General features: G+C 37.5%; 1 protein-coding gene and 1 pseudogene across 1 annotated transcript; both read right to left on the reverse strand.

Moving 5' to 3' along the window:
- Positions 1 to 2040: 2040 nt before the first annotated feature.
- Positions 2041 to 3665, reverse strand: LOC116115385 (loganic acid O-methyltransferase-like). Its single transcript, XM_031401539.1, has 2 exons — positions 2985 to 3665; positions 2041 to 2379 (listed from the first exon to the last, which is right to left on the reverse strand). The coding sequence occupies exons 1-2, from the start codon at positions 3663 to 3665 to the stop codon at positions 2041 to 2043; spliced, it is 1020 nt and encodes a 339-aa protein (XP_031257399.1).
- Positions 3666 to 14921: 11256 nt separating this feature from the next.
- LOC116115386 lies at positions 14922 to 15705 on the reverse strand (annotated as a pseudogene).
- Positions 15706 to 15978: the final 273 nt, after the last annotated feature.

Genomic DNA, 15978 nt, shown 5'->3' on the forward strand with positions numbered 1-15978 from the left:
GGTCAACCCTTAGAGCTCGACTGAACTTGCATCCGGTGATCCACTGACAATGCCGAGCTTGATATCAAATCGAGCAATAGTCTTCGAAGCTTGAAACGAGCATCGAACACTAGGGGGCAGATGTTGTGTGTGATTTTTTCACCGAGCTCGGGCTACCGTGAGGATGTAGCTCGATCCATAATCAGCTCGACTGTGACAATTGTCTGACCCAACATAAGCTCGTTGACATATAGCTTGACCCAACACAAGCTAGACACGAACAACCCGAATGATTATTCAATCAATTCCTAGATAACTTCAAATCCCAGATATTGCGGGAATGACTAGATCAACAGCAATCTCTATGCAACACAGTGCCCAATCGCGAGAATATCGGAGTTGCAATTCAGATCATTTGTAATCCCTTTATTTTCACTCTTTCTTTTGTACAAACCTGGTATATAAACCCCCTCGAATCATCAAAAAGGGGTTACAAAATTTCGATAGAATTCTTATTGAAAGATCTCACAGCAAATACAAGAACAGTGGACGTAGGCTTAAGAGTTTATTTCTCCAAACCACTTTAAAAATCTCTCTACCATTTGTTTTATTGCTTTATAATTCATCCATCATTGATTATCTGTAATCATGCACACATCAATTCCGATCCCGCCAAGGTCGATCAGATCATCAAACTCTCCATGCTTTTTGATCGAGCTATGCTCTCAAGCTCTCTATGCTTTCTGATCAAGCTATACTCTCAAATCAAGCTCTCTATTCTTTCTGATCAAGCTATGCTCTCAAATCAAGCTATCCATGTTTTCTGATCGAGCTATTCTCTCATATTAAGCTCTACATGCTTTCTGATCAAGCTATTATCTCAGATCAAGCTCTCCATGCTTTCTGATCGAGCTATGCTCTCAAATCATACTCTCCATGCTTTTTGATCCAACTATGCTCTCAGATCAAGCTCTCCATATTTCTGATCGAGCTATGCTCTCAAATCAAGCTCTCTATGTTTTCTAGTTTAGCGTTTTATGCTCTCTGATTGAGCTCATAAGCTCGCTCATTCGCTTGAGATCACGTGTTCAAGATCTCTCAGATCGCGCCAGGCATAATTTGAGCTCTTCAATTCGAGACTACAGCCTATAGTGCGACATTAATTCAGATCAAAGACATGAGTTTTTGAAGTCTGAACTCGCACTCCAAAAACTGGGGGGCTATTGTTGTGAGGAGAATCCGGAGAGGATAATTCCCTATTAGGAGAGAAGATATTTAGATTGGCTCAATTTAGAAGGAAGATATTCATATTGACTTGGATTACAACTAAGGTAGTCAAAGATCATGCAACTTCCTAATCCTACATATTTGAATCTTACCTTAACTCTATTATGTAAATGGGTGCTATATAAACCCATCAGAACTTGTTTTTAAGGGAATGGGCAATTGTTCTAAGTAAATTTTCCTAAGGATTATACTGTTCTTTGTAAGCTCTCAAAAGCAAAAAGATAACAGTGGACATAGGCTCAAGTTCTAACTTGTCGAACCACTTTAAAAATTGTCTTGTGTTTTAATTTATGACTCTTTCTTTTTTGTTCATTGCTGATTTTCATTAAATCACACACTTATCCATTCCGATTCTGGCAAGGTCAGTTGAAATTCTCTGGTTGGTACAAATTTATATATCAACATTTTCCACTTTAAAAATCTCTCTACCATTTGTTTTATTGCATTTACAATTTATTCATCGCTAATTATCCGTAACCACACACACATCTCGGATCACTCTAATTGGTACAGATTTCTATATCAACACAAGGAAAATCTTAAGAAACAAATCACAGGTTTACCATCCAATTTATGTATTTAATTAAATTTATTTTAAGCAAATTCTGAAAATAAACGAGAACTTCTCAGTCTCATCTCTTTTATTTTTTCCTTTCTCCAGTCAGTTAAATTTTACATAAGTCCACGGTTCATCAAGTAAATACACAAATACATCGATCACACACTTAATCTTCTTGAACACAAATTATCCTTGCACAAGCTTGAAAGATTGAATTATATACGTCGCAACACTGCATATAATTGAATTCCATCTCTGTAACATGCAGTCATCTCGTCATTAATCTCATCAAGCCTTTCCACTAATCGTCTGTACATTTCATCGCTAATCTCCAATGGGAAATGTTTGCTGAACATTCCCTCGAATGCAGCCCTTAGATGCTTTACAAATTCCTGCATGTTTATTCGACCTTTCAACCAGGGTGATGGGTTTGTTAATCCAATCGCCTCAATGCTGAAATTGCCATTTCTTTCTACCACTCCTGTAAATTCTCCAGGAGGGCAAGAATATATCGGTAAGTTGAAAGCATCAACTTGAGCTTCTGAAATTAGTCCCTGTAAAGTTTGGGTATATTGGCGTCATGGTTCAGCATGTTAAGTCATATGTTTGTTTAAAAACTTAATGTTATGCTCTTGATAACATTGACTCAATTGTTTACAATTTTTTTCCTCAATTATATACAACCATGTGTCCTACTTGTTGAATCCTACAAGTCTCGTATTGGATTATTAGAGAAGGCTATTGGGTTTCATTAAAATATATAATCATTTCATCTAACCCTTAGGCTCAAAATATGACAATTAATATTAGAAGGGATTCGTTATCCGATGAGAATGGTGTGACGCTCATAAAGTGGGAAGTTTGTCATATTCAACATCTGCTAGTAAATGAGCTTCATATTCAGTTTATAAGACTTTGATCCCCTTAATTAAGTATACACTTTATACGAGAAAGAAACTCACGTAAAACTCAAACGCAAACCTGATCCTAATACAGATAATTTCTACTTGGATTAATCTTTTCTCTTTGTGTCAGATCTCATTTAAGGAGAGATTGTTGAGTTTTTTAAGTTCTAGCTATCTCGTCAGGAGAAAAAAAAAAAGGGAAAACATTATTAGAAAGAAAAAAAAAAAGGTGAATCCATTAAAACTGAACTTACCTCTTTTACCATATCGTAGAAGATGGCACCCATACAATCATACATCAAACCATTTGCGATCTGAGAGAAAGGCATTCCATCCGGGATACTTGGATTGCTGATAACTATGATGCCTCCAGACACAATTTCTTTAGCTCTAGCTTTCAAAAAGCTCTCCAAATCTCTGGCAAACTGATTTGCATACGCATTCACAACTTCTTTCGGAGCAAAGGCATAGTGAACCCTGCCTTTGTTCCACGCAGCGGAACTCCTGTCTAGCAACTCTTCCGGCGCCTTCGACAGCCAATGAAGGGCATGAGAGACATGCACTACATGGAGAAATAATTCTGGAAACAACCGTTTGTGGAAAGAGCCTGGAACTCCAGCTACAAAGTATTGTGTTTCTTGGGGGACAGAGGTAAAGAGAGTGTTGAAATCATTGTAGGATTGATCGTTGAAGAAGACTTGAAAATCGGGCATTTCAGAATCAGGGCACTGGGATTTGTACTTCTGCTTAATGGTTTCTATTAAATCTTGCATGGTATTGAATGTATTTGGTCCAACTGCACAACCGCAATCTACAAGGCGAATTGTGTTTGTTGGGTATGGAGAAGACAATATAGATTTCACGTCTAGTTTTCTTGCAATTGTATCATCAATTTTCTCCTTTGAGACATTTGCAGCTAGTTTCTGTAACATCATTTATAACTTATTATTGTCATGATCTCTAGGTAAAAATCTAGGGAATTAGAATTAAGATTCAAAAGCGAACAATAGCAATTGTTTATGAAAGGGAAATTTGAAGCTGACAACCTGGTAAAGAGACTGGTAAGAACATCAGAGAAATGTAGGCCCTAAAAACAAAAGAATAGTAAAGGTATGGGAGACCTAAGGGGGAATCTAGGAGTTTTTTTTTCTGTAACAAACAGGGCATCTCAGAAAAACTGCTATGAATGGATTAAAAACAAACGGCCAGCACAGAAACAAACCTAGGTAGCTTTAGTCACAACTTAGAAATATCTAAAGCCCTCACCATTTCTAATACATCTAGAACAATAATGGTTGCTAGACTCTGGCTGCCCCTTCACATGAGCCCAAACAAAGACTGGTTTCAAAGGCTTAAACTGGGGAGCAAGAAACTGTTTTTATGGGGAATAATCACTCTTGTGAGGTTCAAGGAATAGGGGATATAACCATTAGGATGAATAATGGTAAGCAGTATTGCTCACTAGGGTTAGGTATATACCCAACTAAAACATAACTCATTCCTTGGGAACTTTAGATGAATCAGGCTGTTCTTATAAAGCACAATATGGCTGTATGGAAGTCTACAAATGGAATGTGTTGATAAAAGGGTTAAGAAAAATGGGCTTTATATCCTGTGGGGGCAATACATCCTGAGGTTTCTAATTCTGTTTTACTTTCTACTAACATATCTGCTGCAGAAAGATGGCACTTGAGGTTAGGCCATATAGACCAGAATGGTATGAATGCATTAAAACAACAGGGTATTTGGTAATGACGTTGTGACTGCTTTAATTTTTTTGTAAACCTGTATTCTTGGGAATAGCACAGGATGATTTTCCACAAAGGAACTCACCTTGTTGCAAACTGTCTAGATTATGTACATGTAGATCTTTGGGGTCCTGAAAAGGTAAAGTCACATGTAGGGAACATATACTTCCTCTCCATTGTGGATGATTAAAGTAGAAAGGTATTGATACCTTCTCAAGTCTAAGGACGAGGCTTTAACCAAGTTCAAAGTTGGAAACCCTGGTTGAAACACATTAGATAGAAAAGTCAAAACTTTTAGGACGTGATAATGGTTGGAGTTCTGTAACTAGAGTTTGATACTTACTGCCTAAATCAGAGGGTTGAAGGCTAGAACAGCTAGGGCAACTCCCACACAGAATGGGGTCAGAGAGGGATGAAATGACTCTCCTAGAAAGGGTTAGGAGTCTTCTTTTCCGCTGGACTACCCAAAACCTTATGGGGAGAAGCTCTAACCACAGCAGCCTATAGGACCCATCCAGTTCAATAGGTTTTAATTGTCTTGGAGAAATGGTCAGGGAGGAGACCAAATCTCAACCACCTAAGGTCTTTGGGTGTGCAGCATATGCGCACACCAAAGAAGGTAAGTTAAACTTAGGTCCCTTAAATGTGTCTTCCTAGGGTACCAAGAAGGGACCAAAGGTTACAGGTTGTGGAAAGGGATTGTACCAGAATTAGAGTCATAATTAGTCGATGTAGTCTTTAATGAGACCATGTTTCCTTGCAAAACTTCTACTGACAATGCAGGTTGCCTAAACAATCTTGAACTGCCTGATCAAACAGAAAGATCTCAGTTTGAGGTGGAGCCACCATTCTGACAGAACAGTTTGAACAATTTGAAGCTACTCAACCACAAGTCCCACACTGTCAAACACTGGTGACTAATATGAAGAAGATGATCAGCCTGAAAACAATGATGAAGACCAGAATGAAAACCTAGCAGAATCTCTAGTTAGCAAGAGACTGTTCAGAAGGGAGTAAGGCCCCCAAGCAGATACAGTTATGCTGATTTTATTTACACTACCCTGTTGCTAGGGTAGGACATTAAGGTCTGAACTAGAGACATACCAAGAAGCCATGAGCTCAAAAGACAGTAAAAAATGGCTGGAAGCCATAGGAGGAGATGATGTCCCTAAAATAGAACAGAACTTGGACTCTAGTCCCAAAACCTCTTGACCAGAAACTAATAGATTGCAAATGGCTCTACAAACTAAAAAGGCCTAACACCTCAGATCCTCCAAGATACAAAGCCAGACTGGTGGCAAAGGGCTCACACAAGGGCGTGTATCGATTTTACAGAAATTTTCTCTCCTGTGGTTAAATTTAAAACAATTAGGCTAATGCTAGCTATAGTGACTCATTATGACCTAGAATTGGAACAGTTGGATGTTAAAACTGCGTTTTTGCATGGTGAATTGAAGAGAAAATAATATATAGTCAACCAATGGGGTTTAGGGATAGAAACCTACCTGATCATGCTTGTTTATTGCATAAGTCCTTTTATGGACTCAAACAATCCCCTAGACAATGGTAAAGAGGTTCGACTCATTTACAGTGAAATTGGGTTCATTAGGAGTGCATATGATAACTGCTTTTATTTTGCCTGTACTAATAACATGCCAATGTATTTACTTTGTACGTAGATGACATGTTGTTATAGCAAGTCTAACTCACACAGAAGAACTAAAGCAAAATTGAGCACTGAGTTTGATATGAAAGACCTAGGGTCAAAAAAGATCTTAGGAGGATGATTGATAGGAATAGAAAGTCTAATAGATTAAGCTTCATCAATTGCCATATCGGCAGAAACTGATTCTAGGTTTGGAATGACTGGTGCTAAAGCTGTTAACTTACCCTTATAGGACATTTTACACTAAGCAAAATGCAGTCACCCAAACTGATGCAGACAGGATTAAAATGGAAATACCTCTCTCGTGCCATATGATCTGTTATGTATTCCATGATAACACCAGGCCTGATCTTTCCTTTGCCATATCTCTATTAAGTAGTTTACGTCAAATCCAGGAATAGAACACTGTTGCTTTAAATGGTTATTAGGATAAATTAACACTCAATGCATGTTGGATTAGATTTTTGCAAAAGAACCCCTACACTTGATCTGTTGTTGTGGACTCTGATTTTGCAAGAGATCGAGATTCAAGAAGTCCACCAAAGCTTACTATTTTACCTTAGGAGGAAACTGCATCAGCTAGAAATCCCAACTTCAACCCTTGGTGGCACTGTCCACAACAGAAGTTGAGTATTTGGTAGTGCTGATGCATTCAAGGAGGCAATATGGCTACAGGGATCTTGAAAGAGGCAACCTGATGGATGGCCTTGTGACTATGTACCCTGACAGTCAAAGTGCCATTCATCTAGTAAGAACCCCGTATATCATGAGAGGACGAAACATGTGGACGTCAAGTACCATTTTGTCCGAGATCAAATCTCAAAAGGAAGTCCGGGCTATTAAAAATTCCAACTGAAGAAAACCCATCTGATATGGGAACTAAAGTTGTGACTGCTGCAAAGTTCAAGCACTGCTTGAACCTTCTTCACATCAACTGAACTCAAAAGAGCTAAGAAAAGTATGAGAATTGCTTGCTGCACCTGATGTTTCTGTCTGAGTAAGGGATAGGCTTCAAGGTGGAGATTGTTATGTGTGACTTATACGCTGTCGTATTGGCTTAAGTGTACTCTACATTTGGATCATTGGTTTGTTATAGATCTGACGGCTGAAAACCGAAGATTGGTCAAACCTATAAAAGCTGAGTTTTCCATTCGCGACAGTCTCTCTCTCGATTGAAATCTTCCCCAAAATTGCTTGGTTAGGGTTCAAGATTAGGGCTTTGTGTTTGTGTAAATCTACTGATAACCTATCTATATAGTTGCTTTCTTTGTGAGTTGAGAATCTGGGTTATTTTCTCGGTTTTGGGTTGTAGATATCAGTATTAGTTCGAAGCCTGGTTAGTTCTTGATAGAAATCTTGTGAGGGAAGAGTGATTGAGTGCTTGTAATCTTTCTTGTAATAAAGTAAGTTTAGCGAGCATCCATATCTGCAGCTCAACGTGGACGTAGCTTGTTCAATCTTGAACAAGTGAACCACGGTAAATACTGTGTTGGATCTGATTTTATTCTGCTTTGATTGCTTGATTGTGTTGGTGTTTGCTTAGAATCTGTGGGGGATTTTACAACATCTTCCTTTCCAATAACGCACGCACTAAATAACAACTATTGCATGAGGTTTAGTAATTCTTAGTGCTAGAAAGAGACCTAACCAATTTAATATTAGTTTATGGGTCCTCCCATTAAAGGCTCAAGCCCATACTAATCGTTTACTCAGATTTATAATGAAATAGGACAAACTTGAAACGATCACAAAAAGTCCTTCAAGAATCTCATTTGGATTATATATTTACTGGTTTTGTTAAAACAAAATTATAATTATGTTAACCCACATCAGAACTTTCTAACAATCTCGTCAAGTATTTAGAAAGAAAAACAAGTGATATACTAATATAATAAATTACTAATGTTTGTAATGTAATATTATAATTAATTAATAATTAGGTAATTATTTAACTAGTAATGTATTAATATTTATCAATTTATTATATATAATTAATTAATTACAATTTATTATAGATATTCTTAGAACTTGATAATTGAAGTAAATAATTAAATATTATTCAATCAAATATATTATTTTATTCACAAATAATTCTTTCAATAATATTAAAACACTTGTAATTGGATCCTAATTCCAATTATAATTTATACACTTAATTAATCAAAACTTTAATATTATAATATATTAAAAGTTTTTTATATGTAAAAATTTTAATATATTAATTTGATTAGGTTATTATAATATATTAAAGTTTTTTTATATGGTGAAGTATATATGTATAATTAATTGTATATATATTTGATTAGGTTATTGTTTTTGTTACACTATAATTTTTTATATAACATTTAATCCCATTTGGCCATTTTAAATTTTTTATATGTAAAATTACAAAGATCCCCAATTCTTTACTGATATTTCATTAAAATCCAGGTTCCAATACAAGTTGCTACTCGGGTACCCGAACTCGGTTCCAAGACAGGTTTCATTCAAGGTACCGGGGCGGTTACCCACTAGGGTACCCATTTCAGGTACCCATCATAGGTTCTAGTTCCGGTTTCGGTTCCTGCACATATAGGAACTGGAATCGGACCCACACATTAAGGGTTCCAAAAAATTGGAATCGAAACCTACTTGTACAATATCAATTCCGGGTAGATTCCGGTTCTACCCGCACAATGTTGGTTTCGGGTAGATTACAGTTCTACCTGCCGGTTCTGGTTCTACCGCTACCCATGCTCATTGCTACTAGGTTAATCTTTTGTATTTGTGTTAGATCTCATTTAAGGAGAGATTGTTGAGTCTTTTAAGTTCTAGCTATCTCTGTAAGAAAATTAAACATGAATTCTATCAACATTTAATCAATCAATAAGAATAGAATCCAGTCATAATCAACAATATGTCAAAAGATCAACACATAGATTATAGTATGCAGAATCAATAATTAAAGGTTATAAACAAACTTGTTTGTGTCATAATTTTTTATTCTTGAATTGCTTTACAAAAGAAGCGGCAGTTTTCTAGAAACGACGAAAAGCGTAGGTCTTCTATTATGTGTGAAGCCTTATACGCTGTCGTATTGGCTTAAGTGTACTCTGCATCTGGACCGTTGGTTTGTTACAGATCTGACGGCTGAAAACCGAAGACTGGTCAAACCTATAAAAGCTGAAGTTTTTCCATTCGCGACAGTCTCTTTCTCGATTGAAATCTTCCCCAAAATTGCTTGGTTAGGGTTCAAGATCAGGGCTTTGTGTGTGTGTGTAAATCTGCTGATAACCTGTCCATTAGAGTTGCATTTCTTTGTGGAGTTGAGAATCTGGTGTTGATTTCTCTGTTTTTGGGTTGTAGATTTATCAGTATTAGTTTGAAGCCTGGTTAGTTCTTGATGGGAAATCTTGTGAGGGGAGAATGATTAAGTGCTTGTAATCTTTCTTGATAATAATAGTAAGTGCAGCGAGCATCCATATTCTGGAGCTCAACGTGGACGTAGCTTGTTCAATCTTGAACAAGTGAACCACATTAAATACTGTGTTGGATTTGATTTTATTCTGCTTTGATTGCTTGATTGTGTTGGTGTTTGGTTAGAATTTGTGAGGGGATTTTACAACAGTGGTATCAGAGCCGTGTTTAGGGTTTCTCAAAAACGAATTGAAACTCTAGGGTTTCTTGATTTGGGAATTCAATTTAGGGTTTCGAAATATTTTAGGGCTTTTCGATTAATTAGTACCGTGATAGTCCTAAAGCTCCAAACACAGTCAAATCCCTCCAAAATCCTCAGTAAATCGAGTCAACTAAACACAATCTTAGTTTCTTAGGGTTTGGTTTTTCGAACTCAAAAAATTATGAGTGTCACGCACATGGAGATTTCCCAATACGATGGGAAAATAGATTTCAACACCTGGAAAAAGAAAATGAATGCCTTGCTATTCCACAACAAGGTTGGAATCGTACTGGAGAAAGATGAATCCAAATGGCTGGAAGAAAAGAAAAAGAAGAAGGCAGAGGTGGACGAAGAAGCGTACAACTTGATCATCATGAACCTGTCAGACACCGTGCTTCGAAAGGTGGATGGCTTGGAATCTCCGATTCCACTCTAGGGTAAACTCGAGTCTCTGTATGCTCTTAAATTTGCTCCTAACTTAGTTTTCTTGAAAGGTGCATTATTTTCTTATAAAATGGACTTAGCTAAATCCCTAGATGAGAACTTGGATGAATTCTTAAAAATGACCCTAACCCTAAAAGGTACTGACCAAGAACTAGGAGATTCCAGCTTAGCCATGATCCTATTAAATTCCCTACGAGAGGAATACTTAGTGGTAAAGAATGCCCTTCAGTATAGTGGAACAGTACCTAGTGTGGACCTAATTGTCTCTAGGCTAAAATCTAGGGAATTAGAATTAAGGATTCAAAAGCGTAACAATAGCAATTTGTTTATGAAAGGGAAATTTGAAGCTGGACAACCTGGTAAAGAGACTGGTAAGAACCATCAGAGAAATGTAGGCCCTAAAAACAAAAAGAATAGTAAAGGTAATGGGAGACCTAAGGGGGAATCTAGGAAGTGTTTTTTCTGTAACAAAACAGGGCATCTCAAGAAAAACTGCTATGAATGGATTAAAAAGAACAAACAGGCCAGCACAGAAACAAACCTAGGTAGCTTTAGTCACAACTTAGAAATATCTAAAGCCCTCACCATTTCTAATACATCTAGAAGCAATAAGTGGGTGCTAGACTCTGGCTGCACCTTTCACATGAGCCCAAACAAAGACTGGTTTCAAAGGCTTAAAACTGGGGAGCAAGAAACTGTTTTTATGGGGAATAATCACTCTTGTGAGGTTCAAGGAATAGGGGATATAACCATTAGGATGAATAATGGTAAGCTAGTATTGCTCACTAGGGTTAGGTATATACCCGAACTAAAACATAACCTAATTTCCTTGGGAACTTTAGATGAATCAGGCTGTTCTTATAAAGCACAATATGGCTGTATGGAAGTCTACAAGAATGGGAATGTGTTGATAAAAGGGGTTAAGAAAAATGGGCTTTATATCCTGTGTGGGCAATACTATCCTGAGGTTTCTAATTCTGTTTTACTTTCTACTAACATATCTGCTGCAGAAAGATGGCACTTGAGGTTAGGCCATATAGACCAGAATGGTATGAATGCATTAAAACAACAGGGTTATTTTGGTAATGACGTTGTGACTGCTTTAATTTTTTGTGAAACCTGTATTCTTGGGAAATAGCACAGGATGAGTTTCCACAAAGGAACTCACCTTGTTGCAAACTGTCTAGATTATGTACATGTAGATCTTTGGGGTCCTGAAAAGGTAAAGTCACATGTAGGGAACATATACTTCCTCTCCATTGTGGATGATTAAAGTAGAAAGGTATGGGTATACCTTCTCAAGTCTAAGGACGAGGCTTTAACCAAGTTCAAAGGTTGGAAAACCCTGGTTGAAACACAGTTAGATAGAAAAGTCAAAACTTTTAGGACTGATAATGGGTTGGAGTTCTGTAACTTAGAGTTTGATACTTACTGCCTAAATCAGAGGGTGCTAAGGCATAGAACAGCTAGGGCAACTCCACAACAGAATGGGGTCATAGAGAGGATGAATATGACTCTCCTAGAAAGGGTTAGGAGTCTTCTTTTCACTGCTGGACTACCCAAAACCTTATGGGGAGAAGCTCTAACCACAGCAGCCTATAGGAGCCCATCCAGTTCAATAGGTTTTAAGTGTCTTGAAGAGAAATGGTCAGGGAGGAGACCAAATCTCAACCACCTAAGGGTCTTTGGGTGTGCAGCATATGCGCACACCAAAGAAGGTAAGTTAGAACTTAGGTCCCTTAAATGTGTCTTCCTAGGGTACCAAGAAGGGACCAAAGGTTACAGGTTGTGGGAAAGGGATGTACCAGGAATTAGAGTCATAATTAGTCGGGATGTAGTCTTTAATGAGACCATGTTTCCTTGCAAAACTTCTACTGACAATGCAGGTTGCCTAAGAACAGATCTTGAACTGCCTGATCAAACAGAAAGATCTCAGTTTGAGGTGGAGCCACCAATTCTGACAGAACAGTTTGAACAATTTGAAGCTACTCAACCACAAAGTCCCACACTGTCAAACACTGGTGACTAATATGAAGAAGATGATCAGCCTGAAAACAATGATGAAGACCAGAATGAAAACCTAGCAGAATACTAGTTAGCAAGAGACATGGTCAGAAGGGAGATAAGGCCCCCAAGCAGATACAGTTATGCTGATTTTATTTACACTACCCTAGTTGCTAGGGTAGAGACATTAAGGTCTGAACTAGAGACATACCAAGAAGCCATGAGCTCAAAAGACAGTAAAAAATGGCTGGAAGCCATGAAGGAGGAGATGATGTCCCTAAAATAGAACAGAACTTGGACTCTAGTCCCAAAACCTCTTGACCAGAAACTAATAGATTGCAAATGGCTCTACAAACTAAAAGAAGGCCTAACAAGCTCAGATCCTCCAAGATACAAAGCCAGACTGGTGGCAAAGGGCTTCACACAAAGGGCAGGTATCGATTTTACAGAAATTTTCTCTCCTGTGGTTAAATTTAAAACAATTAGGCTAATGCTAGCTATAGTGACTCATTATGACCTAGAATTGGAACAGTTGGATGTTAAAACTGCGTTTTTGCATGGTGAATTGGAAGAGAAAATATATATGAGTCAACCAATGGGGTTTAGGGATAGAAACCTACCTGATCATGCTTGTTTATTGCATAAGTCCTTTTATGGACTCAAACAATCCCCTAGACAATGGTATAAGAGGTTCGACTCATTTACAGTGAGAATTGGGTTCATTAGGAGTGCATATGATAACTGCTTTTATTTTGCCTGTACTAATAACATGCCAATGTATTTACTGTTGTACGTAGATGACATGTTGTTAATAAGCAAGTCTAAATCTCACACAGAAGAACTAAAAGCAAAATTGAGCACTGAGTTTGATATGAAAGACCTAGGGTCAGCAAAAAAGATCTTAGGGATGATGATTGATAGGAATAGAAAGTCTAATAGATTAAGCTTCATCAATTGCCATATCTGCAGAAACTGATATCTAGGTTTGGAATGACTGGTGCTAAAGCTGTTAACTTACCCTTAGTAGGACATTTTACACTAAGCAAAATGCAGTCACCCAAAACTGATGCAGACAGGATTAAAATGGAAAATATACCCTACTCTAGTGCCATATGATCTGTTATGTATTCCATGATAAGCACCAGGCCTGATCTTTCCTTTGCCATATCTCTATTAAGTAGGTTTACGTCAAATCCAGGAATAGAACACTGGGTTGCTTTAAAATGGTTATTAAGATAAATTAACACTCAATGCATGTTGGATTAGATTTTTGCAAAAGAACCCCTACACTTGATCTTGTTGGGTATGTGGACTCTGATTTTGCAAGAGATCGAGATTCAAGGAAGTCCACCAAAGCTTACTATTTTACCTTAGGAGGAAACTGCATCAGCTAGAAATCCCAACTTCAACCCTTGGTGGCACTGTCCACAACAGAAGTTGAGTATGTGGTAGTGACTGATGCATTCAAGGAGGCAATATGGCTACAGGGGATCTTGAAAGAGGCAAACCTGATGGATGGCCTTGTGACTATGTACCCTGACAGTCAAAGTGCCATTCATCTAAGTAAGAACCCCGTATATCATGAGAGGACGAAACATGTGGACGTCAAGTACCATTTTGTCCGAGATCAAATCTCAAAAGGAAGTCCGAGGCTATTAAAAATTCCAACTGAAGAAAACCCATCTGATATGGGAACTAAAGTTGTGACTGCTGCAAAGTTCAAGCACTGCTTGAACCTTCTTCACATCAACTGAACTCAAAAGAGCTAAGAAAGAGTATGAGAATTGCTTGCTGCACCTGTATGTTGCTGTCTGAGTAAGGGATAAGGCTTCAAGGTGGAGATTGTTATGTGTGAAGCCTTATACGCTGTCGTATTGGCTTAAGTGTACTCTACATTTGGATCATTGGTTTGTTATAGATCTGACGGCTGAAAACCGAAGATTGGTCAAACCTATAAAAGCTGAAGTTTTTCCATTCGCGACAGTCTCTCTCTCGATTGAAATCTTCCCCAAAATTGCTTGGTTAGGGTTCAAGATTAGGGCTTTGTGTGTGTGTGTAAATCTGCTGATAACCTGTCCATTAGAGTTGCGTTTCTTTGTGGAGTTGAGAATCTGGTGCTGATTTCCCTGTTTTTGGGTTGTAGATTTATCAGTATTAGTTCAAAGCCTGGTTAGCTCTTGATAGGAAATCTTGTGAGGGAAGAGTGATTGAGTGCTTGTAATCTTTCTTGATAATAATAGTAAGTTCAGCGAGCATCCATATTCTGCAGCTCAACGTGGACATAGCTTGTTCAATCTTGAACAAGTGAACCACGGTAAATACTGTGTTGGATCTGATTTTATTCTGCTTTGATTGCTTGATTGTGTTGGTGTTTGCTTAGAATCTGTGAGGGGATTTTACAACATCTTCCTTTCCAATAACGCACGCACTAAATAACAACTATTGCATGAGGTTTAGTAATTCAATTAGTGCTTAGAAAGGAGACCTAACCAATTTAATATTAGTTTATTGGGTCCTCCCATTAAAGGCTCAAGCCCATACTAATCGTTTACTCAGATTATTATAATGAAATGTATTGGACAAACTTGAAACGATCACAAAAAGTCCTTCAAGAGATCTCATTTGGATTATATATTTACTGGTTTTGATTAAAACAAAATTATAATTAATGTTAACCCACAATCAAGAACATTTCTAACAATCTCGTCAAGTATTTAGAAAGAAAAACAAGTGAATCCATTAAAATTGAACTTACCTCTTTCACCATATCGTTGAATATGGAACCCATACAATCATACATCAAACCATTTTGCGACATGAGAGAAAGGCATTTCATCTGGGATACTTGGATTGCTGATAACTATGATGCCTCCAGGCACAATTTCTTTAGCTCTAGCATTCAAAAAGCTCTCCAAATCTCCAGCAAATTGATTTGCATACGCATTCAAAACTTCTTTCGGAGCAAAGGCATAGTGAATCTTGCCTTTGTTCCACGCACCAGAACTCCTGCCTAGCAACTCTTCTGGCGCCTTTGACAGGCGACAGCCAATGAGGCGCATGAGAGACATGCAATACATGGAGAAAAGATTCTCCAAACAACCGTTTGTGGAAAAAGCCTGGAACTCCAGCTACAAAGTATCGTGTTTCTTGGGGGAGAGACGTAAAGAGAGTGTTGAAATCTTTGTAGCATATTGAAATCTTTGTAGCATTGATCGTTGAAGAAGACTTGAAATTCGGGCATTTCAGAATCAGGTCACCGGGATTTGTACGTCTGCTTAATGGTTTCTATTAAATCTTGCATGGTATTAACGGTATTTGGTTCAACTGCACAACCGCAATCTAGCTACAAGGCGAATCGTGTTTGTTGGATATGCAGAAGACAACAAAGATTTCACGTCTAGTTTTCTTGCAATTGTAACATCATTTAGAAATTTTTTTTGGGTAACCAACATCATTTAGAACTTATTATTGTCATGATCGTGCAGTAGTCATCAGCACTAGTAAATTTGTGTTTATTAGCAGTATTACTTTCGAGAAGATGAATTGCAACATGAATTTGCACTCTATTAAAAGGTTCAATAATCTTTTCTTAACAAAAAAAAAAAAAAAAATAAATAAATAAAAAAAAAAAATTAACAATTAACATGAATTAAGCCCAGAAGAATTGCCTAAAGACGATCCAAATACCATGAAATGCAACAAGTCAGGACATCCTAACATTAGTTTTA

Source organism: Pistacia vera, unplaced genomic scaffold, assembly GCF_008641045.1.
Source record: "Pistacia vera cultivar Batoury unplaced genomic scaffold, PisVer_v2 Contig738, whole genome shotgun sequence".
Lineage (NCBI taxonomy): Eukaryota > Viridiplantae > Streptophyta > Magnoliopsida > Sapindales > Anacardiaceae > Pistacia > Pistacia vera.